The following is a 24863-nucleotide window of genomic DNA, read 5'->3' as shown; positions in this document are numbered from 1 at the left end:
AACACTGGTGAGCTGTGCCCATCCTGAGACCCTCAGTACACTAACAATAAAGTTAAAGTCGTAAACGACTTGAGAACGAACATGGATGACAACAAACTCTCAATATTACTACTCTCAGGGTCTGATTTACTAAATGTTTGCATTTCATGTGCAAACTTCACACCGCCCCCGAATAAAATGTCCAAGCTGATCTACCAACGACGTGCAGCGAGGATTTCGTCTTTTAATGTGCAATTAAACACTCGTTGTTCATTTTGCCTGTTTGCCTGAATACATCTGTAATATTGAGCATTTCTACTTGAACGTGTAAAACACTGGGAGGGGAAATGTAATATAAATATATATATGCATATATATATATATGTATATATATATAAATAATAATAATAAAAAAAAAACGATATTTACTAAACCTGGAAGTAGAAACAAGAGAAGTGATTGTTGTGTATTTTAGTACGACTGAAGGTTTTAATCAGATGAACATCAGGAGAGACGGCTGCTCTTATTGTGAAGGAGACGCAGGAAACCAGAATACGTAGAGAATGAGGTTTTATACCCGTTAAACTTTTCTGATGTCAGAGGTAGAAATTATTCAAACATGTCGTCTGTCAGCGATGAAATTATTATTATATGAAGTTATTGAACGAACTGAATGATGATTGACAGCCAACAGCGTGATGTAGGTATCTCTGATGTTCTTCAGGGAGCTGTCCAAGGTCCTGAATGTGTCCCTCAGAGTTCACAGGTAGCTTCATCAGGTTCACTGAATGGAACCAAGTCAGCTGCTCATCACAGAAAGATCTGGACCTGCTGCTCAGAGTTTGTTAGAGGTTCTCATCCCCCGGCCCTCCTCTTTATTTTTCCGATGTTTTACTGTTACAACATTTTTTTTGCCTCTGGAACAGCCTGCCAGTTGAGTTGATGGCTTCACTATCTTTTAACACTTTAAAAAATAAACCTAAATACATACCTTTTAAACTTCACATTTTTGTAATCTATTTTCATATATTTTAAACTATGTTCCACATCGTCTTCTCTGCCATGTCACTTGTTTTATATCACCTTTTTAAATTTGTATTTCATTCTTTTATCTGTTTTAAAAATGGTTATTGTGGACATTATGTCAATACGATTCAACAGTTTCTTTATATGTACTTCCTCCTTAATAAAATATCTGTGATTTCTTTACAATCCTTTTATTCATTCTGTGTCCCTGCAGTCTTTGTGTTGTGCTACAGAAGTTTGTCTTTTTTGCCCTTGTCCTCCTTCCTTCGTCTCATTTTCTGCTCTGCTACGCGGTGTTCAGCAGTGCGGGACTCTGATTCTAATCAAGATTAACCAGCGTAATGTGTGGGAGTGAATTACAGGTGCAGCCTCAACAGCTGTCAACAATCTCACCACATATCGCACATCAACCTATCTATTAACATCTCAGATGTCGTTCAAAGGACTCTGTCTTTGAATTGAAGCACCTTTCTCTACCTCCTCTGAGGTAAAGAGAAACATGACTGCAAATTTAAAGAAAAGTTCAAAGAACAGAAACAGAGAAAGAGAACCAGACTGAGTAAGATGAGAACGGTTTACACAGCATCGCACAAAAACTGAAAGCAAGAGACACAATATGTTAACTGGTGATCTCTAAAGTGTCCGAGTTTTCTTAACGTTGGACAGAGGCATCTCAAGGTCATACTGCAACTAAACATGACGTCCCCTGTTGGTTTGTGAACGTTATGAATCCTCCAGTTCAGATTCTGTCCGTCACCATCTTTGCTAGTTCGGAGCGGTTTGGAGCAGGAAGTGACCATATTTGGACGAGCTGGGGGAGGAGCCAGCGGTGGATCTGACCGATCTGATCAGAAACCTGACGATACTACGTCCCGCCCACCGATAGCTGTAACCTGACTGCACCACAGGTCTGTCAATCAAACAGACACGCCCCCAAAAACAGGTCTTCTTGAATCTTCTTTTCTAATGAATGAGGGATTATTTTCAGATGGACCTCCAGAAAACTAATAAGAAGGAGTGACTTTAGCTAACAACACAGAGATCAATTTTATTGGCATAAAATGTATGGGACTAGCTGAATGTGAGGCTTTTTGGAGCCGACCTCTAGTGGCACTTGGTGGTATTGCAGCTTAAGGCACTTCTGCATCAGCCTCATTATTCAGCCCTGGAAGTGACATCCTCTAAAGGCAGCAGCTCTCTGCAGGCTGCACAGATAGACAGACAGGAGAGATACTGCGTGTCATGTAGCTTCAGCAGTGTGTCTCTACTATGATGCTCCACTAACAGTCATACTGCCAGCCCGAAGCCACAATCAATGATTTTTACAAGGCAGATGGCTGACTGAGCATCTGCCGCCCTATCGGATATCCCCTCCACGTCTCTGCCTTTGTTCTTCTACATTCAGTCAAATCTGCTTTTTAACACACACAATGGTCTCTGACTTGGATCTGAACTGTCTTTTGTAATGGACGTAGTTCACACATATTATACTGTAGATCAAAAAGCATCAATAGAATCGTAGTCACTGTCATGGAGGGGAATCCAAACGTTTCTATTTTAATTGTTATAAAATCCTTTACTACAACTGAACTTGGGTTGTCTCGGCAGATGAAGACAAATTAAAGGTGCTGCGCGGTGATGAAGGTTGATGGCTGACCCTCCTCAGGGGCTAAGGCAGAAGGTTTTAAGCATCTTACTGACATGGAGTAGACAGGAAGTAGATGAGCTGCAGTGTGTAGACTTGAAGTACTCCATCAGTGGGCTCAAACGGCCTGCAGTGATTCAGCAGGGGAGAAGAGGGAGGGATGGCAGGTTGGCTTGAGTGATGAAGAGAAGGGCAGAGAGGGACTGAGCAGAGAGAGAGGTGGGTGGGGTGGGTGGAGGGTGCCAGTGGTGATGAAGGTGGAGATACGGGGGCGGCAAGGCAACTGTTGTTGGCAAGTGAATGACGCAACCAGCAGGATAATGGAAAGAGGGGGGTCACACTACAATGACTACAACCAGGAGGAACTCCTCAACAAATGCCTTGAATTCCTCCTTGAACCCAGTTAGATTTTGTAGAATAAACATTTTGCTGAAAAATAAATAAAGATTTGTCCAAATGTTTTTACTCGTTGTTTTTTGCCTCCTTTAACTACACGCGAGTCAACAGCATGTCCTGTTCCAAATATAATACCTTTTTTTAATTTCTTCTGGGGGATTGGGGATGGCAGTAGCTCAGATGGTAGAGCGGGATGCCCACTAATGTTGAGGCTGGTGGGTTCATCCCCACTTTCTCTTTTCCAAGGAAAAGCACTGAACCCCAGGTCGGTCCTGATGGCACGCCAGCAGCTCGCACGGCAGCTCAGCCGCCATTACTGTGTGAATTTGTGAACGGGAAACAGAGTAGAGTGCTTCGAGACCGCTAAGGTGATAATGGATAAGTGCAGACCATTTACCGTTTATCCAGAAGTTCCAGTTTCACTACAGCGCTATATGATTAACTTCCTATAACTTCATAAGAAATTATCCAGATTTATAAAGCTGAACACTGATATCACCTAAAATCAATCCTCACATTTATGATGAGTTCACAAACTATATCTTCAAAGTGCATTTTCTTTAATTATCTACATGCACAATAGACATTAAATCATGGATTTGGATCCCAAGTTTAATTCAACACCAAGAAGAAAATTTTTTCAAATAATACGTCTGCATAAAAATAGCCACATTCAATCAAACTTGGACTTAAATGGAACTTGGAGCTGGAACCTCACTTTGAGAATTGCTGCTTGATGAAGAGGAGGACTGTGGACCAGAAGGAGCAGGACCAACACCTGGGGTTTGAATTAGTGGGATTAGTGCAATCAGTTGATTTCTAGCTTCAAAAACTTGTAATTTTAGAATTCAATTTTAGAAGTCATTGATCTGTTACCAAATTGGTCGACTTAAAAGAGTACCGTCAGCGATGCCTTCGGTTTGAGCATGTAGAGAAACTTCAGTGCTGACTGGTCTACGACCGTCCGTCACATGATTTTCCTTCTGGCAACATGCTGTCTGGTAACCTGCTGTATACAGGAAATATTCTCTTTACGAAGTGGGACACAAAGTAGGGTGTTGCGATGGTATATACACACACACACACACACACACACACACACACACACACACACACACACACACACACACACACACACTCTCTCTCTCTCTCAATCAATGATCATAATATGAGCTGCTGGCTGATGTACTGGCCTAACGAGGACCTGTGTGATCATTGGGGTAGGTTTCGCCTGATGGACCATCATTTCCAAATACTCCAAATATTCTCAAAAATAAAGTACCAACATATGCTGACTTTCTAAAGTCTCTCTAAAACACAGTGATTCAGCATATTTAAAGAATCATTAAGTTCTTGCTGCTGTTGCTCACTGCATGAAGTGCACCTTGATAGTTGGAGTGGTTCTTTCTACTAAATTAGTCTCCAAACTTCAGAGGCTCCCTCATTTCTAGCCAGCATCTGTCGATTTTGCTGAAATAAGATTTGATTGCAGATTTTAATCAGCTGTAGTTGGCAAGCTGAGTTGGCTGGAAACTCAAGCTAACATTTTAAAGTTTCAATATCTCTTGTATGAAAATTTGAATCCTGCATGAAATATGCATACGATAGAAACAAAACCTTTAAAGCAACAAATGAGAGCGGATCAAAAAGTTCTGTACCTGAAGGAAGCGAACGGTGTGCAGCACTGTGAAGTGCACGGGGACGAGGAGGAGCTACAACCTTCGTCAGAAAGTATTCTCACTTGATCAACATCAGTACCTCAGGTTTTGGCGTGTAGCTGCAGGACGTGAGACAGGAGCAGGCGAGGACATGGGCCAGGAGCGGGCGAGGACATGGGACAGGAGCGGGTGAGGACGTGGGACAGGAGCGGGCGAGGACGTGGGACAGGAGCGGGCGAGGATGTGGCCCAGGAGTGGGCGAGGACGTAGGACAGGAGCGGGCGAGGACGTGGCCCAGGAGCGGGCGAGGACGTGGGACAGGAGCGGGCGAGGACGTGGGACAGGAGCGGGCGAGGATGTGGCCCAGGAGCGGGCGAGGACGTGGCCCAGGAGCGGGCGAGGACGTGGGACAGGAGCGGGCGAGGACGTAGGACAGGAGCGGGCGAGGACGTGGCCCAGGAGCGGGCGAGGACGTGGGACAGGAGCGGGCGAGGCAGGATCGACCCAGCCGGAAGCAGACTTGACCCCGTCACAGACTAGTGGCATGGCGCTGGCTACCCGCCCTGAACTGACACTGGGGAGGTGGTGTCTACGACCCAGCCAGACCGGTGGCCCGACATTATTGAGCTGCCGAGGAAGAGGCACTTGGTAGAGTGGTGGTGTGATGTCGGCGACCTGCACAGGGACACGGGAGGAGACTCGGGACTCGGAGCGGATGACTGAACCAGGAGTTGAAGAGATGTCACTCTGGGCGACGCTGGGCAGCAGAGGAACTGAGGCCTCTCAGGGCTCAGAGCTCAGGCACCAGCAGGATGGAAACTATCTGCTGGACGGTGAATCCTTATATCTGGCAGAGTGCAGGCAGGCAGAGCAATCGGCCCCCTAAAGGCAATGAGCCAATTTAAAAAACAAGCCTCGATGTCAGACGGCTCCATAGTCCGAGTTTAAAAAAAGAAATCCTTAAGACCAAAACAGGTGTCAGAAAACTGGTCCTGTTCTGGCCAGTTGGTACTATAACACTGGGGAGATTCATACTGGACCCAAAACACTGGACGACGTGAGACACGATGTTTTATCCAAAGAGGTTGCAGTTAGAAGGCCCACATGTTTAAAATAGCACATGTATACTTGTGACCAAGTGTGTGTACAATAAAAACCGAGTCTTAAGTCACTGGTGGATTATTTTACAGTTATTTTAAGGGCACATTATTGAGAGTAATATTGGCCTACGTGGTCAGGTCTAAACAAGATCTGCTTATTACACACACAGAGGTGCAGCAGCACAGGCAATAAATACAGTCTGAAGAGTCTTTGTGTGTGTGTGTGTGTGTGTGTGTGTGTGTGTGTGTGTGTGTGTGTGTGTGTGTGTGTGTGTGTGTGTGTGTGTGTGTGTAGGTGAGATGTGCCAGTTTGTAGTGAACAAACTCCCTCTCGAACAAAAAAGCGTGGGGAGCTCGTCTCCCAGCAACCATGTCCTCAGCAATTTGATGACCCTCAGGCATGTGTGGTGTGACTAGTGACTGAATACCTGCTACACACACTGTTATCTCCAACAGTCAGTTCGATGCTCACACACATTTGTCACACATGATGGAGGTGTCAAATTCGCCCAACAGCTCACAATCAATCACACTGTAAATAAAGGCTGATTGTTAAGACCACAATCTAACCAGGTGTCATGCACTGTGACTGTGTTGGGGGGCTGTTTGGTCAATACAGCTCGATCTAAAGCAGCGAGAGAGAAAATACCTTCAAACACAAAGGATCATACCGACAGGGAGACGGGAACTGAAAAGTGACGGGGGCTCTTTTGGCTCAGAGAGTCCGTTAAAAGACCATCATGCAAAGACGAGCTGCAGTCTGAAGACGTGACACAACAGCTGTGTCAGTGTTGGAGTTGGTCAGGAAACAAACGGAAAACCAACCAGCGGGGAAGGACTGCAGAGGCATCAGGGGATTGTTTTTAACCAAGCAGCCTCAAAAGTCCAGAATCATTTGAGCTCAGAGTAGGAACGTGGATCCCAAATGTTGAAGGGTGGCCCCCAAAACTACACCACCCTGAGTGGACTGCAACCATAGTCATTTGAAGTGTTGTGAACATCTGGCATGTTGTTTATATCTTACCTGGAGCCCCGACCATGGGCAGAAAAATATGTCAATAGAAACTCAATTTGCATCATTTATATTTGAATTTAAAGTGCCCGAATTGAATGTTTGCATTGAAAACAATTTGAATCACATAGCTTACTATTCAAAATTTGATTTTTAATATTCGCAATGTGTTTCTTCTCTTTATGTTGTTTAGTGGCGTCTGGACAGACAGCTTTAAAAGCGCATAACCAAAATACAGTACTTAAAACTACTGATTCTATTGCTTTCTGGTGCGATGTAAATATTCAGCCCGACTGCTAACAGCATCTGTATGTCTTCAACATTCGAATCACCTGATGAAGTGAGAGGGTGAAAAATGGCCAATTATTCACGGGAGCAACGAAATCACTGCTTTTATTTTATTAGGAGTTGACTAACGAAAGTGTAGGTGGCTGGACAATTTGTGTGACATTAGTTATCACTAATTTACATAAGCAGTGTGTATACAGACCATGTGATGTGTAGTATCAAAACTTCCTATTTTCTTCAGATCTGTTGTTCATCTGCAAGTTAGAGCGTCTTCTCTAGAGAAAACTAACTACGGACATTTGCAATAAACATTCTCACACCAAACTATCAATCATTCAATTAATTAAATATCATTAATTAGAAAAAAAAGAAAATCCAGGAATTCAGCTTCAGCAAATGATGCAATCTCTACATCATGTATGACTCATGGATCAAAACAGTATGATGTCATTGATATTGATGTGTGAGGGAGGACAACAGTTGTGACTTTAGCTCTGCCTGCAAAGTGACGCACAGAGGTTGAGGACTAAATAAAACCTGTTGGGGGGGTGAGGGAGTCCCACTCCAACTTCCTGCCTCAAACCCCCCTTCCCCCACCCCATCTTCTCCACCCCCACCGACAACAGTGCCTTACAGGGAATGTGTTATTTCCACAAACTGTCAGCATTGTGTGTGTGTGTGTGTGTGTGTGTGTGTGTGTGTGTGTGTGTGTGTGTGTGCGTGTGTGTGTGTGCGTGTGTGTGTGCGTGTGTGTGTGTGCGTGTACCATCCCTGCATAAAGCTGATTAGTTCTTCAACAGCAGCATGGCTAATTAAAACGGCCTCCCGCTTGTTAACAACCCCACCCCCACCTCCCCCCGCACACACACCCGCCCACTCCAACGTAACGCTCTGAGGCCCGACTGCAGTGATTCATGATTCTTTTATCCTGCCGAAAACATGGACACACACAAAAATTAGAAGACACAGCCAACCTCCTTTTAGACGGCTATATTTATTCCAGATTAATATCCAAGTCGTGTTTTTCATAACTCCGAGGCGAGGCAGTTATTCTTGTTTATAATGTACTTTTAACCAAACAAAATGTTTGTCGTGTTCAGCAAATCATGTTATTACAATATACAAGGTACATAACGGTGTACTAAAACTGGCAACAGATCTAAATGAACTATGCCTGATTTCTTTAAGATTCTTGAAGATCATACCATCACAAAAACAACAGAACCAGCCGCGGATGTGTTCAAAGCTGCGTTACTTCTGAAAAACGTCACATTAAATCACCACACAAAGACACAAACCTGCAGTGGGAACAATATTAAGTGCAATTAGTCATACAATAGTTATTATTATACAACAAGTAGTTCCAACCAGATCTGATTGGTCAACTGAACATCTGGAACGGGCTCAAATCAACACGACAGCTCACCCTGCTCATCACTAGATAATATCACTCCGCCATCTCCATGGCAACATTGTCACCAACTGGGCTGGATCAAAGACCATATATAATATTGATCCAAAATGGATCGTTTTGTTGTTAATTTTGATTTATATATGGCAGACTTAGTTTTGATGAATGGTTGGAAGAGGATGAGTAGAACCCGAAACAAAAAACAAGAGCTGTGTCACATCAAATGAAGAGCTGGATCAACGAGAGAGTCTCAGAACAAAGTCCGTACGGGTCAACATCCCGGGCTGTGAAATGTTTCCAGGACTCTGAAAAACACCAACCACCCTGAAAATACACGAGTCCATGGATATCTTTGTTCATCAGATATCTTTGTTCCAATCTGTCTGAGCTAGCTGAGCAGTTTCGTGTTTCTATGTTCTGTATTTATTCAGTTTGAGAAACAATCTCTAGAAAGCAATAAAACGGACTAGAAATCCTCTCTGTTACATTACATAAGAGTCTACTGACTGTTTTCCAGTTTTTAGTCGTACCCCATGTGTTGTCACGGAAACGGCGATCGCACTCACAAAAGGTTTGATATTTGGAAAGTGAATTGCTCCACAATATAAATACATTTTGATTACGTATTTTAATTAGTTGGTAACTTATTGTATACTAGCAATATTACACAAAAGGGTGTGCTTTAACGTTATTAATTGACACAACAGTGATGTGGTCAGTCTGTAAGCATGTACAGAAGACATATAATCAGTGCAATAAACAGTCAACGCCATAGCTGAGCATTTCTGCTGTGCACTAACGACAGCCTTAGAAACCCACTCAGACAGCCAGTTCTTATGTCACATACCAAAGGAACCAATCCAATCAACTTGAGAGAGGCTTTTCATATCATCGAGTCAACCTGCACGTGAGTGACAGAGGGGGGCTATTTGCATCTTAATAGATCTGCATGTACTAAAGAAAAGGTAATGTGTCACGTTTCATCTGAGGTGATAGCAGGTGTGTGGACGGCTGAGGCAACAAATAAATGTTCAAAGTTCAAGATCACAAACACTGACATTCACTAATAATAATGTACCTCATTCACTAATATGTGTGTCACGAAACCATTAAAACACCATGGCAGAAATGATTTAAAATCTAAAACATGTAATTTACTAATATAACAAAATATCATTATAAAGATAATAGCATTCTCTACCTTTCACACTGAGCAATTTCAACATAGCGATACATTATTTTAGTATTTTATTAAAATTCCTGCTGAAATTTTCATCACTGCCACGCGTCCAGCTCTGTCTGAAAGTATGTTATGTTATAATATAAAGAGAGTGAAATTAAAATAGTCAGAAAAAAAATAAAAAATGTGCAGTGAGCAAAAACCTGCTTAGTCAACATGGCTTCTCCACTGTCAGCAAAACATGTGAAGCACCCTCATCCTCCGAAACACCATTCTCTGCATATTTAAAGTTTGGTGCGGTGGAAAGAACGTCTGACTCCATCATGACAATATATTCACACAGATTGTTTAAAAAAAAAAATAATATTTAATATGAACCTGCGTTTAAATAATGTTTACTAACTTTTGATATTTTGCTTTATGTCCTGTTTCATCAGTAAGATTGGTGTTCAGTTATACATTCATAAGTATTGTGCAATCATTAAAAAAGGGGAATAAATAATAATAAATAATACATGTAAATGGTTGATGTCAGAAATATCGTAATTCTTTATATAAAGTCGTAATGTAACCTAAAGTAATGGGTCACATGACCAAAGTTAACGTAAACACATGACCGTGGCATCGTGGGTCATTTTGCTGGCACAGAGGCAGAGTAGAGTAAACGACCTCAAGAGAAACTAATTCTGCACATGGTCCAAGAGGTGCAACACGGTAAATTGACTTTCATTTGTTCATATATTTGTGTATATTGTTGTTGACGTGCATTTACATTGACATATGTTGTATTTTGAGTGATTGAGAGATAAGGTCATGAGGTGTCGATGGTGTATGAGGTCATAAGGTGTCGATGGTTTACGAGGTCATAAGGTGTCGATGGTTTACGAGGTCATAAGGTGTCGATGGTTTACGAGGTCATAAGGTGTCGATGGTTTACGAAGTCATAAGGTGTCGATGGTTTACGAGGTCATAAGGTGTCGATGGTTTACGAGGTCATAAGGTGTCGATGGTTTACGAGGTCATAAGGTGTCGATGGTTTACGAAGTCATAAGGTGTCGATGGTTTACGAGGTCATAAGGTGTCGATGGTTTACGAGGTCATAAGGTGTCGATGGTGTACGAGGTCATAAGGTGTCGATGGTTTACGAAGTCATAAGGTGTCGATGGTTTACGAGGTCATAAGGTGTCGATGGTTTACGAGGTCATAAGGTGTCGATGGTTTACGAGGTCATAAGGTGTCGATGGTGTACGAGGTCATAAGGTGTCGATGGTTTACGAAGTCATAAGGTGTCGATGGTTTACGAGGTCATAAGGTGTCGATGGTTTACGAGGTCATAAGGTGTCGATGGTTTACGAGGTCATAAGGTGTCGATGGTGTACGAGGTCATAAGGTGTCGATGGTGTACGAGGTCATAAGGTGTCGATGGTTTACGAGGTCATAAGGTGTCGATGGTGTACGAGGTCATAAGGTGTCGATGGTGTACGAGGTCATAAGGTGTCGATGGTGTACGAGGTCATAAGGTGTCGATGGTGTACGAGGTCATAAGGTGTCGATGGTGTACGAGGTCATAAGGTGTCGATGGTTTACGAGGTCATAAGGTGTCGATGGTTTACGAGGTCATAAGGTGTCGATGGTGTACGAGGTCATAAGGTGTCGATGGTGTACGAGGTCATAAGGTGTCGATGGTGTACGAGGTCATAAGGTGTCGATGGTGTACGAGGTCATAAGGTGTCGATGGTTTACGAGGTCATAAGGTGTCGATGGTTTACGAGGTCATAAGGTGTCGATGGTGTACGAGGTCATAAGGTGTCGATGGTGTACGAGGTCATAAGGTGTCGATGGTGTACGAGGTCATAAGGTGTCGATGGTGTACGAGGTCATAAGGTGTCGATGGTGTACGAGGTCATAAGGTGTCGATGGTTTACGAGGTCATAAGGTGTCGATGGTTTACGAGGTCATAAGGTGTCGATGGTGTACGAGGTCATAAGGTGTCGATGGTGTACGAGGTCATAAGGTGTCGATGGTGTACGAGGTCATAAGGTGTCGATGGTGTACGAGGTCATAAGGTGTCGATGGTTTACGAGGTCATAAGGTGTCGATGGTTTACGAGGTCATAAGGTGTCGATGGTTTACGAGGTCATAAGGTGTCGATGGTGTACGAGGTCATAAGGTGTCGATGGTGTACGAGGTCATAAGGTGTCGATGGTGTACGAGGTCATAAGGTGACATTTCATGTCATGCTTTCCTTTTCCAGTTAACAAACACAAAAGAATATTGGTGAAATCAAGAAAACTAAAGATCTGACAAAGAGGGAAAATTCAAAGAGGAACTGCAGGAGGGAGCAACAGTTAAATGCCGTTTTGGACATTACACACCATCAAGTGAGGGAGATGAGACACTTTAACATGTCGAAGAAGCAAATGAAGAAGTTATTCTCCCAAAGAGAACACCTATTCTCCCCTCCGTATGTAAATGTCTCTGACATCACTTCAACTCCTAAAAGGAGGATATCTCTACAGACACCGAGGCCACAAAAGACATCTGACCCAAAGGCACTGAGGAGAAGAAAGAAACCACCATCACTGATCAAGGACCAAAGAGATGATCAACCTAAAGAAAAGACTTCTTCCAGGAACACGGTGGAATTTCTTCCACTGGAATTTCTTCCACCAACGTGGACTCAAGGGTGAATTTATAAGATTTTGATGGTCATGGGTCAAATGTCAAGGTCACTGCTCGTTCACATCCATCTCCCACTATGAACGCCATACCTCTTAATATTTGGCACTGGACAGCTTAGTTGGACTCAAGGATAAAGTAAATATAAGATGTCCTAAAACACATTTGTGGTTTTTTCTGTCCATCGTTCAACATAAAAACTGAAAAGGGTAGATTGTGACTATATGTCTTATTTATGACAGATAACTGAATTGGTGACATTACATATACAATTGCAGCTGCCAATTTCCAGCATTAGTTTTAAGGCGGGTGTGTCGCCGAGTGTGGAAAATCAATGTGAAATGTAAACTGGTTGGTGGTTAACCACAGGCTTCTGTTTAGAGCTTCCTCAGTACTGTCAGTCAGCTGGCCTCACTTACCAGCTGCTTGGCACTGCGTGGGGGGTGGGAGGGTGGGGGGGTTGGTGGCTAACAGGGCCTATGCTGGGTTAGCCCGCACTGGCTACTGTACCGCAGTTAATGGATTGTTTTCCATTGTGTGGAACCGGAATGCCAATTGAGTAGGTCTTGCATTTAATGCTATGGAAAGAATATTTTTTACAAATACCAAGTACAAACAGAGTACTTAGTAGAAAGATGATACTGTTAACTGCAAAGCTAGCGGACCTGAAATAGCACATCAAGTATAAAATTATAAAGAAAATAGTGTAACACAGGCTTTTGCGTAAAGAAGGCGCGTCACAATTCACGCTGTACAGAGAGATGTTGTTTGGGAGCGCTATAACACAGATTTGGAAACTTTTCAGAGCATGTGGTACATGGTATACACTCCCCACTTATCCCAACAGGTTTTTCTTCAAAATGAAATTCACGGATTTAACCATGCAATAACCTCAGAAAGGCACAATGACACAGGGCCACTGTAACATAGATATTGACTAAAAGTGGTGCTGAAATATGGGAAAAATCCTGCTGTACCATTTGGCGTGATCTTAGTTTGGGTCCATAACACTGCTGGTATTTACGAAACAAAATCCCTGAAGTGTACGTTCTGGCACAAAACTACATCGTAACACTGCCTCTCATCCACTCTGAGAAGTGGAAAGTCTTCAGCCAAAATTTGTGCCTCGTCATATGTACATGCTCTCCATTTTATACACTCCATTACTGCTTTTTTATTTTTTTGCTCCCTCTCTACCACTTTGCCACACACACACACACACACACACACACACACACACACACACACACACACACACACACACACACACACACACACACAGATTTGGGAGGCTCTTGGGGCAGCCGTTCAAACAAACACATTTACACAATAATCGTATTAGAGAGAGAAAGTGCTCTCTCCATCCATCCATCCATCCATCCACCCCAACCCCCCAACCCCCCAACCCCTCCTCCTCCTCCTCCTCCTCCTCCATCCGTTGCCAACGCCAGTCAATATGCAGCTGTCCATCTCTCCTTATCTGAAAAAGGCCTTGTTGCAATTAATGTCCAACAATAGTTGCAGAGATCTCGATAGTTCGACAATGTGAGATTCCTTTAGGTGACCATAAGGTGATGGAGGCGACATGCTGGTCTCACTGTGTTTTTTTTTTTTTTTTTTCTCCATCCATCCCTCCTTCCGTCCTCTGTCAGCCCCACCCCCCACCCCCTCCCCCCTCACTGCTCTGCCAACCCATTACTGAGCTAACAGCCACAGATTAGAGCTCCGCCACTTCAACAAACTGTTCAGCACGACACAGATCATGATGAAATAAATAAATTAAGTGATATTATAAAACCTAAAACACCTACTTTAGCACCACCAAGGGCTGGTGCTATGAGAAACCAGCAATTTGGTTCCACATTATCTGGGGTTGTGGTGGATGCAGGATGGGTAAGGTGATCCACATTTTCTTCTCCCAAGCAACGATTTCCAGCTCCTCCTGGTGGACGGCGGGGTGTTACGAAGCCAAAGATATATCATCTCATCTCATGCACAAACACTCACGTTTGGAGGAGAGCAGAAGTTAAGTATCTGTCACAGCTTCCTCAGGGGGGAACACTGGAAACTTGGGAAGGGCTCAGACTTGAGATGGTGATGGAACAAGAAAAGTACCCCACCGAAGTACGGCTACGAATACAGATCATTTAGTTGCTTTAACAGATACAGATAACAGTGTACTCGCTCATCCCTAGTTATTCGGGAGTGCCATCGTAAATTCGTTGTGTTTTCTAGCACACCAGCATTATGACAATAACGTTTCTAATTTAATGTATTTTGTGAACTCATGCAGTTTTATGCCCTAAAAGTTGAGTGAAATGTTGATTTGTCACAGCAATTTGCACTCCTACATGTTTGTCATGTGAAGGCTACTTAAAATGTTCAGACAAACTGCTTTGGAACATATTTAAAATGTAATTTATTTTTGGGTTTATTTTTCTCTTTCAATAAGAAGTGCTGTGTGGTTTACCACTGCCTCATGTAACTTTACATATAATACCAAAAACAGTCAATTGTTTAGATATTTGTGGTCAAAGTCACTGTGACCTCACGTCCTGCTTCCATAATATTTGCTAATTATTTTCCCACCAAAAATGTATTATGGCATAAAGTAGTTTTTCCAAACAAACCTCACTTTATTGAGAAAAATAACTCCTCGTTTACAACCATCCCAGCTCTGCTACCTCTCCTCTCACCATCAAAACAAAACCGGAAGTGCCGGGCATTGTAGGAAGTGTGCTCTTATTATTGGAATAAGGAATACTGTTGTTAATTTGTTTTTTTTATACACGCTTCAAGTTGTTAGAGACTACACTATGACTCAGCCTCTGTCTTGAATAAATACTAATTAAACAGACTTTAAAGCTCTTTAAGACAGCTACGGAGATGTAGCTGTGTTGTATTATTTATTACATGTCAATTGTATGATTTGTTTTGTAAATTTGAGCCCCATGGTTCTTTTAGTTTGATAAATACAGTTTTAAAAAACAATAAGAACTAAAATATGTCTTTGATGTGCAGCATGATTATTATCAAATGAAGTGATTAAATGTTTTTATTTTTAGACTCAATCTTGCTGTAGCATTTAAGCATTTTATTCTGGCATTTTATTGTCAATGTCATCATTGACATTGTGCCTTTAAAAGTAGGTGATGCACAATATGCCGACAAGAACATACTTTTCCATAAATGAAATTCATTGCATGTACAAAGCAGTGAGAGCCAGCGTTGAAGAACAGCTGAAGGAAGCTGTGTGGTATTCAGCCACCAGAGACTTGTGGACTGGCAGCAGAGCAGGAAGGGAACCATTTACAAGTTTTACAGTCTACTACCTCTCAGACTGGCAGCTTAAGTGCCATTGTCAGGAGACTAATTTTGTTTTGCTAAAGACCACACATCAGGAAACTTTTTGGAAATATTTGAAAAGCTGCAACTGGATTGGAAAATTCCCAAAGGAAAGTTTGTGTGTAACAATGCAACAAATATAAAGAAGGCCTTTTGGGAGTTCCCGCGTGATTGGCTCACTTGTTTTGGTCAAAATTAATATTTGTCCATTAACATGTTCTTGAAAATCAAAGGGGTAGAATTTGCCGTCAGAGCATGTGGGTACCGTATTCAGGCATTTTCCTGTAGTTGGAAGGAGAAAAGTTTGGGGAAAAAAACCCAGCAGACCTGGAGCTCTCCGGGCATGCCCTAATCAAAGGTGGGATACCAAAGTAGAGATCAACGTTTAAGATTACGTCCTGGTTTCTGAGGCAGCAACAGGCTGGACACTGACAGAAATACACGGCAGCTCAGGCCAAAAGAATCCTGAACATATCTATAAAATCCTTCAACCGCTCCACGACCTCACTGATGCCCTTACGGCTGAAGAACACATTCTCACCAGACAGATGAAGCAAACGATGATGGAGAACTCGCTTTAAGCGAGAAACACAGAGCAGGTGGGAAAAGTGCTGCAAATGTCTTGCTTTCACCACAAAGCATCCAAGTACTAAGAGTTACTGCAAGTGACAAAAAAAATCTAAGAAAACTCTAAGAATCATGACGTTTTCTGAGGATTTCCCTTCGAAGTTAAGAGTAGATCCTGGTAAAGATAAACATAAGTCACAATGCATCTTAGCCCTTCAGAGAGCTCCGGAGAAGAATGATTGTTAGGAATATGGAAGACAGCGTTTGAGAGGCTTAAAGAATTTCTAAAGCAGAGGAGAAAATTGTAGAAGTACAACCACGTTTCCAAAAAAGTTGGGACACTGTAAAATGTAAATAAAAAAACAGAACCTATTGATCTGCAAGTCATATAAATCCATATGTAAATGAAAATAGAACAAATCAAACGATGAAAATGAGAAATTGTATTGTTTTATGAAACATATATATTCTCATTTTGAATATGTTGGTAGCCACAGTTTTCAAAAAAGTTGGGACAGGGGCAAAAAAAGACTGGAAAGGTTGTGTAATGCCAAAAGACACACCTGGAGGAACATCTCACGACTAATGAGGTTACCATGGCAACAGATCTGTAACATGACTGGATGCAAAAAGATGATTTCAGAGAGGCAGAGTCTCTCAGCAGTGAAGATGGGGAGAGGTTCACCACTGTGAAAGACTGTGTTGGAAAATAGTTCAACAATCTCAGAATAATGTTCCTCAATCGGAAATTGCAAAGAATTAGTGGATCTACAATACATACGAGGGCGGAGCCATAAGATCAGAGACCGAGCAAACGCTTTTGTGACCAATGGTCTGGGTGGTTTTTTACACACCTGAAACTTAACAAATTATTGGTGAACAGAAAGAAGTAGCAGGGAGCCAAATCTGGCGAGTAGGATTTTTTGGGGAGCAACGATTACGTTGTCATGAGGTTACGCCTTCCTCCTGCTCCACGCTGCACTGACCTCGGTCTGCGTGGAACAGCAGCAGTCTCCCAACTTATTGATCCAAACTTGTGAAATTGTTAAATGATTTACAGAATCCGGAGAAATTACAAAAGTGGAAAAACTGTCCCGTGGTTCGAAGAAATCTAAATTCTAAATTCTTTTAGGAAATCATGGACGCTGCATCCTCCAGGTTAAAGAGGAGAGGGACCATCCAGCTTGTTATCAGCTCAGTTCTAAAGCCAGCATCTGTGATGGTACAGGATGCATTAGTGCACATGGCATGGGTAGCTTGAACATCTGGAAGGAAGCATTAATGCTGAATGATATATTCAGGTTTTGGAGCAACACATGCTGCCATCCAGACAACGTCTCTTTCAGGGAAGGTCTTGTTTATTTCAGCAGAACAACGTCCAACCACATCTCATATATCATCAAGTTGAAGATGTCTGGACATTAGACACCATCTGAACACAAATCCAAATCAGCTATTTCCGAATAATCGCAGTATACTTTGAACAATCCAGTAAATTGAGTAGACTTAACCATTGATTAGTATTCATGTAACGCTGCACATCCCACAGGGAAGACCTGCAGTAGTGATTTACATGAGGTCAAATGACCCCAGAAAACATACATTTAACAGCTATCAATTATTAACTTATGAGCTGCCTTGCTGCTGGGGAGGAACCGCTATTGTCTATTTCCAACATGAGACCAACACCCTCACTTCAAAGGCAGGGGAAAAAAGTCTTATTTTTGGCAGCAGCAGCAGGACTCTGTTGGGGAGGCTGGATTTAGTTTTCTGCTGTAACAACACACTCAATTCAAAACTGGGACTGTTTGGTTTCTTGAGAGAAAAATGAAATATCGGTCAACATCTTGAGCAAATGCTATTGAATATGAAGATGATGAAATAAACCAAGCAACTCCTAATCCTCTACAAATTGGAATTTTTGTCATCAATGACAGATTTTTTTTTTTTAATTCATTTTCAACATTAATGTTGTTCATTGATAGATGATTTGAACACCGAGGAACAAGGAACGGCTGAAAAATGGCAGTTGATGCATGTGTGTTATGAAATATGAGATGAAATCAGAGGACCTGAGTGCTGCTTGTATTCTATACAGCCACTCCAGCTTTAGTGAGGACGCAGGGTGTTTCTACAGCATCTGGACACCTGCACAAAGACGGTGTTTAAAGGTAGCAGGATGGTGTCACTGCTCCATTTCCAGAGCCTCTTCATGGGAGGCGCCTCCATCTATCATGAAGCAGAGGATGCTGATCCGGACGATGCTGTCCCGCCTATGGATGGCTTCATCGCCCAAAACCCCAAACGCCGGTCCAGAGGTGGTCCAGAGGTGGTCCAGAGGGGGATTTACAGCCAGCATCCGGCTCGAAAAGCAGGTTAACGGTGCGACGGCGATTTAAACCGACAGGTGCAACAGCATCATCACCAGCCAGCCTCCATCCACCTCCGTCCACCTCCATCCACCTCCGTCCGCGGTCACATATCAAGAGGAAACCAGCGGAGCCGACAGCCCGACACACCGCAGCACGCCCAGACCAGCCCTCTGTTCACTGGGACGGTTTCTGGATGGACATGGTTGGACCCTGTCGGCACGCGAGCTAGCAGCTCTCCTCTCCTCTCCTCTCCTCTCCTCTCCTCTCCTCTCTCCTCCTCTCTCCTCTCCTCTCCTCTCCTCTCGTCCTCTCCTCTCCTCTCCTCTCCTCTCCTCTCCTCTCTCCTCCTCTCTCCTCCTCTCGTCCTCTCCTCTCCTCTCCTCTCGTCCTCTCCTCTCCTCTCCTCTCCTCTCCTCTCCTCTCCTCTCCTCTCGTCCTCTCCTCTCCTCTCCTCTCCTCTCCTCTCCTCTCCGGGCTCGTGCTTTCTTCATTTGAACACACAAGCCAGTGATAAACAAAATAAAACAAACACCGTGTACGTCGTTGGACTCACCTCTCGGCCATTTTCCCCGACGCTTCTTAAAATCCGTTCACAATAAATCCCACAACGTCTCCCATGTTGCCCAAATTGCGGTCGACGCAGTCACCGAGTCACTCCTTCCAGACCCACGTGAAGCTGTAAATAACAACACGGACCACATCCGGTTTGGACCTTCATAATAAAAGCTTCTCACCACTACGATACTGTGCCAAGAAATACCCTGGGTTGCTTCAACGGTCATGTAAAACACTGTTGAGCACTAAGAAAGGCTGGCATTACAAAAAATGTATATCATTGGCTTGAATTAATACATTTTTACCGTTTAGGCTATATATAGTATATCTATATCTAAATATTTAATGGAGAGTATGTTAACCATTAAAGACCAACTTCTTCACATTAGCTAATTTCATTCATGCAATCAGTACTGTGAAATATGTTATCTGTTATTACAGTCTGCCATGAATACATTTTATTATATTAACGTTCAATGCAAAGGCTACTCGTATGCCTTTTACGGTTAATTTTAAATAATAAAAACATCAGAAAACGCTAAAATATTCTGCAACTTCCTGCAAACACACACAAAAAGGCCCAAGAGTAAAAATTCCACTTAACAAAACCACCGTTATAGCCACTATTATGTTAGGAAGTTTATTTTTAAGCACATCCGGTATGAGCTCATTTTAGCAGACTTGATGCTTGAAGGGGGAACTAGCCCTCCTGCGTTCGTGTTAAATGAAAAGAATTGAAAATAAGCTGAGGAATTGTTGATGTGTGATATACTGCTCAGCACCGGGTTTTATTATTGCGGTGAGGATGCAGGAATGTCTTCAGTGAATCAGAGCTGACAGACTACCTGAGGAACAGGAGGCCTGTGGAGAGTCAGCCATGTGATTGAAGGATGACATTCAGCTGTCATGTCATGATCTGAGCTCTTTAAAGTATTGGAACCAGATAGAGCTTAAAAAAAGAAAAAGAAAAGAAGACTCAGAATTAGGGTGTCTTTTATTTTGTTTTGTTTTTTCATTTAAGTTCTCCAGCCTGGTTAGTTTAGACAGTTTTTACATCACCTGAAGTAGTAAGTCCTAATTGTCAGCTAATGTTGTGGCCATGTTAAATCAAGAGACCATGAAGAGCAGCTGCTTGGGGTTAGGGTTCAGAATAGAATTGGGTTGGAAAAATCATTACAATAGTTTCTCTGTAGAGAGATGAAGGACTTTGTAATATCCTGGATATTTGTATGTTGTGATGACGTAAGCAAAAGATGGAAGGGTCGCCCCGCTTATCAGCCAATCAGTTGGCTTTTTTTGTTTTTTTTAATCAAAGCTGTTCAATTAGAGCAAAGACACCATAGACACAAAATAACAAGCAGGATCAACAGCAACAGAAAACGCTCCCCCTGTTTTGGGCCTACGTGCATGTTTACACCTGAATATGGTTAAGTTCATGCGCATGGTCGCCACATGGCCAAAAACAAACACCTGCACCACAGAGGAGTTTGCTGATGTATTTAAAAGCATTGGATTTTATTGTGGAGAATGCACCTGTCACCTTAAACCCTCAGCAGCACCAGTGGTGTGCCCGCCTCGCCGCATCCCATACGACTCGAAGAGGAGCTAGATGAAAGGGAAAAATGGATATAATCCAAAAGGTCACAGAGCCGACTGAGAGGGTTAATCCATTAGTGGCAGTGGAAAAGCCTAATACAGGAAAGCTAAGCGTGTGTTTAGATCCCCGCCCCCTAAACAAAGCTATTCATAGATCCCACTATACACTTCCCACTCTAGATGACGTCACACCAAGACCAACCTGAGCTCAGTACTTGAGTGTACTAGACTCTAGATCTGAAAGCTTAGCCAGGAATGATCCCTGCTGACCACGTTTAACACCGTCAACGGCTGGTATTGGTTCAAAAGGCTCGCTTTTGGAATAATTTCTGCACAGGATGAGTTTCAGGGGAGATTTAATGAGGCCTACGAGGGGCTTCAGGGTTCAGCACATCTGGTGTGGGGCCATACTGAAGAGCACGACGCCGACCTGCACGCCACGCCAGAGAGAACCAGGGAGAGAGAACCAGAGAGAGAGAACCAAGGCGAGAGAACCAGGGAAAGAGAACCAGGGAGAGAGAACCAAGGCGAGAGAACCAGGGAGAGAGAACCAGGGAGCGAGAACCAGGGAGCGAGAACCAAGGCGAGAGAACCAGGGAGAGAGAACCAGGGAGAGAGAACCAAGGCAAGAGAACCAGGGAGAGAGAACCAGGGAGAGAGAACCAGGGAGAGAGAACCAAGGCGAGAGAACCAGGGAGAGAGAACCAGGGAGAGAGAACCAAGGCGAGAGAACCAGGGAGAGAGAACCAAGGCGAGAGAACCAGAGAGAGAGAGAACCAGAGAGAGAGAATCAGAGAGAGAGAACCAAGGCGAGAGAACCAGGGAGAGAGAACCAGGGAGAGAGAACCAAGGCGAGAGAACCAGGGAGAGAGAACCAAGGCGAGAGAACCAGAGAGAGAGAGAACCAGAGAGAGAGAATCAGAGAGAGAGAACCAAGGCGAGAGAACCAGGGAGAGAGAACCAGGGAGAGAGAACCAAGGCGAGAGAACCAGGGAGAGAGAACCAGAGAGAGAGAACCAAGGCGAGAGAACCAGGGAGAGAGAACCAGGGAGAGAGAACCAAGGCGAGAGAACCAGAGAGAGAGAGAACCAGAGAGAGAGAATCAGAGAGAGAGAACCAAGGTGAGAGAACCAGGGAGAGAGAACCAGGGAGAGAGAACCAAGGCGAGAGAACCAGAGAGAGAGAACCAGAGAGAGAGAACCAGACAGAGAGAGCCAGAGAGAGAGAAACAGAGAGAGAGAACCAGGGAGAGAGAACCAGGGAGAGAGGACCAGAGAGAGAGAACCAAGGCGAGAGAACCAGGGAGAGAGAACCAGGGAGAGAGAACCAGAGAGAGAGAACCAGAGAGAGAGAACCAGACAGAGAGAGCCAGAGAGAGAGAAACAGAGAGAGAGAACCAGGGAGAGAGAACCAGGGAGAGAGGACCAGAGAGAGAGAACCAGGGAGAGAGAACCAGGGAGAGAGGACCAGAGAGAGAGAACCAAGGCGAGAGAACCAGGGAGAGAGGACTAGAGAGAGAGAACCAGGGAGAGACCCTGAGGTGCTCCAGGCCCAGGAGGGGAAACAGACCCGGCTCCTGGAGCAGCTGTCTCACCGTCTCCTGCCTCTTCCACTGGCTGCCATGATGGTCCACAAGGGGACTGTGGTGGATGATTCTCAGTCATTCGTGGATATGTTGGAGGGGACGGATGAGACCAGCGGTGGAATGAGCCGTCTGAATCCTTCCTCTTCTTATGGGGGCCATCCAGGACCAGCTAGATCTGACTCCGGACGATCACAGGCAACGGTTACGAGAAACCAGACTGGGGCTTCAAGACCGACCGTTTGCTTTCGCTGAGAAAATACTGCTTTTAGGGTCTGATTTACTCAACGTCTGCGTGTGTAAAATCACATGCAAACTTCACACCACCCGCAAAAAAATGTCCAGCTGATCTACTAACGACGTGCAGTGAGGATTGCGTCTTTCAAATGTCCAGTTTAACACATGTTGTCCATTCTGAGTGTTTGCCTGCATGAATATGTAATATTGGGCGTTTCTGCTTGAAGGTGTAAAATACTGAGAAACATGCAAATAGAACAATTTATCACCTGCAACGATATTTACTGAACCAGGAAGTAGAAACAGGAGAAGTGATTGTTGTGTATTTTAGTACGACTGAAAGGAACATATTAATCAGGTGCGCAAATCTGGAGAGACGGCTGCTCTTATTATGAAGGAGATGCAGGAAACCAAAGAATACGTAGAGAACGAGGTTTTACACCCATGGAAACATTTTGGGGGAAATTGATTCAGACATATCGTTTGTCCAGCGATGATACTTCTGAGTTATTGAATGAACTGAATGATGATTGACAGCCAACAACAAGAAGGAGCCACGAAATACCAGCAATTAAAAACTCAGCATTTTGCTGCCTCTGGGTGGTTCCAGCGTATCTCTGCTTGGATCTCCCTCCAGTCCTGTTGTTCAGGTGAGCTGTCACATCCTGAATGAGTCCTGCAGAATTCACAGGTAGCTTCATCAGACACTGAATGAAAAGTCAGCTGCTCATCACAGAAAGATCTGGACCTGCTGATCGGTGTCTGTTAGAGGATCTCATCACCGTCCTCCTCTTTTATTTGACCATGTTTTATTATTAAGCATTTTTTTCCCGCCTTTTTGTTTTTCTCTTTTGTAGCATGTTGGAACAGGTAATGGGGTTTTCCCAGAATGCCCAGAGTTAACGTATCAACGTTTGTATTCGGCAACATGAATGACATGAGTTGGGCATTATTGTAATTACGCAGCAGATCCACCATTCCCCTGATCAGTCCTGGAGCACTACCTGGTACAGATGGATCACGAACGTGAGGCTGGAGGCCCACGAAGTGTCGTATAACCACAGTCACAGGGGATTGTGCCACAATGAGGGGAAAAGGAACTCTGCAAGTAACTGTTGCTAATCACCATGCCATGCACAAGTTCTGGTAAGCCAACATACAAGACCCATGCATCATTGGACTGGATCTACTGGGCAAGCGGGAGGCTGTAGTGGATGTGCCCCTAGCTGTGCTCTACCTGGGTTCAGCAGCCATAGCACTCCACCGCTCCAGTGACGAGGGACTGCGAAGTGCCACCACCCCATCACCACCACCACCACCACCCCATCACCACCACCAGCGGCTGAGGAGGTCTTGCACACCTCATCACCCCAACAGCCATCCATCAAGACCAGACAGGCTGTTGAGAACCATGACACAGTAACCCCAGTGGTGGCCACCCTGCCCACTGGCCCCTCATGCGGTGACAATGCTTCCCCCGCCAGCATCAATGGCAGCTCCCAGGGTCTGCCACCAGCAGTGGCTGATGATGATAGTTTGGACTCCATTGATAGTCAACAGCTACAACAAGACCAGAGCCAAGACCCCGTCCTCTCTCTTGAGTCCAGGATTGGGTGAAAGCTAGCCGACGACCAACATGGCTAGCAGTATCGGCACTGGACCTCGAGACCAAGGCTCTCTACGCCCAGTAGTCAAACCTCGTCACCCGAGATGGCCTCCTTTATCCCCGCTGGCAGGCCCCCGGGGGTCACCACGACATCTTCCAGCTCTTGGTGCCTCACCAGCTACGGCCCAAGGTCCTCAAGCTTGTTCACGTCTCGGTGGGGGCGGGACACTATGGGGTCGCCAAAACCTTAAACCGACTTCGGTCTCTGTTCTACTAGCCAAGATGTCGCCGGGACGTCGAGCGCCACGTTCATCGATGTGACTCCTGCACTGCCTGGAAGTGACCAACCCGACGCTCGCATGCTGCCCGGCAGCAAGACCAGGTGGGGGGCCCACTGGAGCATGAGCCCGGGGTTAGGGGCGAGGCCGGCTTAGCCTACATCTACAACATCAGAGAACGACTCCGCGAGGAGCATGAGCTGACCACAGACACCGGGTCCCGACAGAAGGAGGGAGGGCACTTTGGCCCCGGGAAGCATGTGTGGATCTACAGCCCTGAGAGAAAGAAGGGCTATGTCAGAGTCAGAGGATCAGCCCAGGTCCCCATCCCACCTCTAAAACCCACCGAGG

General features: G+C 44.3%; 1 protein-coding gene across 1 annotated transcript in view; it reads right to left on the bottom strand.

The window, feature by feature from the left end:
* Positions 1-19316, bottom strand: part of arhgap39 (Rho GTPase activating protein 39) — a 74820-nt gene extending 55504 nt beyond the window's left edge. Inside the window, exon 1 of the mRNA XM_069151060.1 lies at positions 19212-19316. Within this exon, the coding sequence (XP_069007161.1) occupies positions 19212-19222 (11 nt within the window). The 5' untranslated portion in view covers positions 19223-19316. The remainder of the gene's footprint in view (positions 1-19211) is intronic.
* Between the last annotated feature and the right edge of the window lie 5547 nt (positions 19317-24863).

This window comes from Embiotoca jacksoni, unplaced genomic scaffold (genome assembly GCF_022577435.1).
Source record: "Embiotoca jacksoni isolate LCO1_2020_lvr unplaced genomic scaffold, fEmbJac1.0.p SCAF_16, whole genome shotgun sequence".
NCBI classification, from domain to species: Eukaryota; Metazoa; Chordata; class Actinopteri; family Embiotocidae; genus Embiotoca; species Embiotoca jacksoni.
This window is presented reverse-complemented; position numbering and strand designations above follow the sequence as displayed.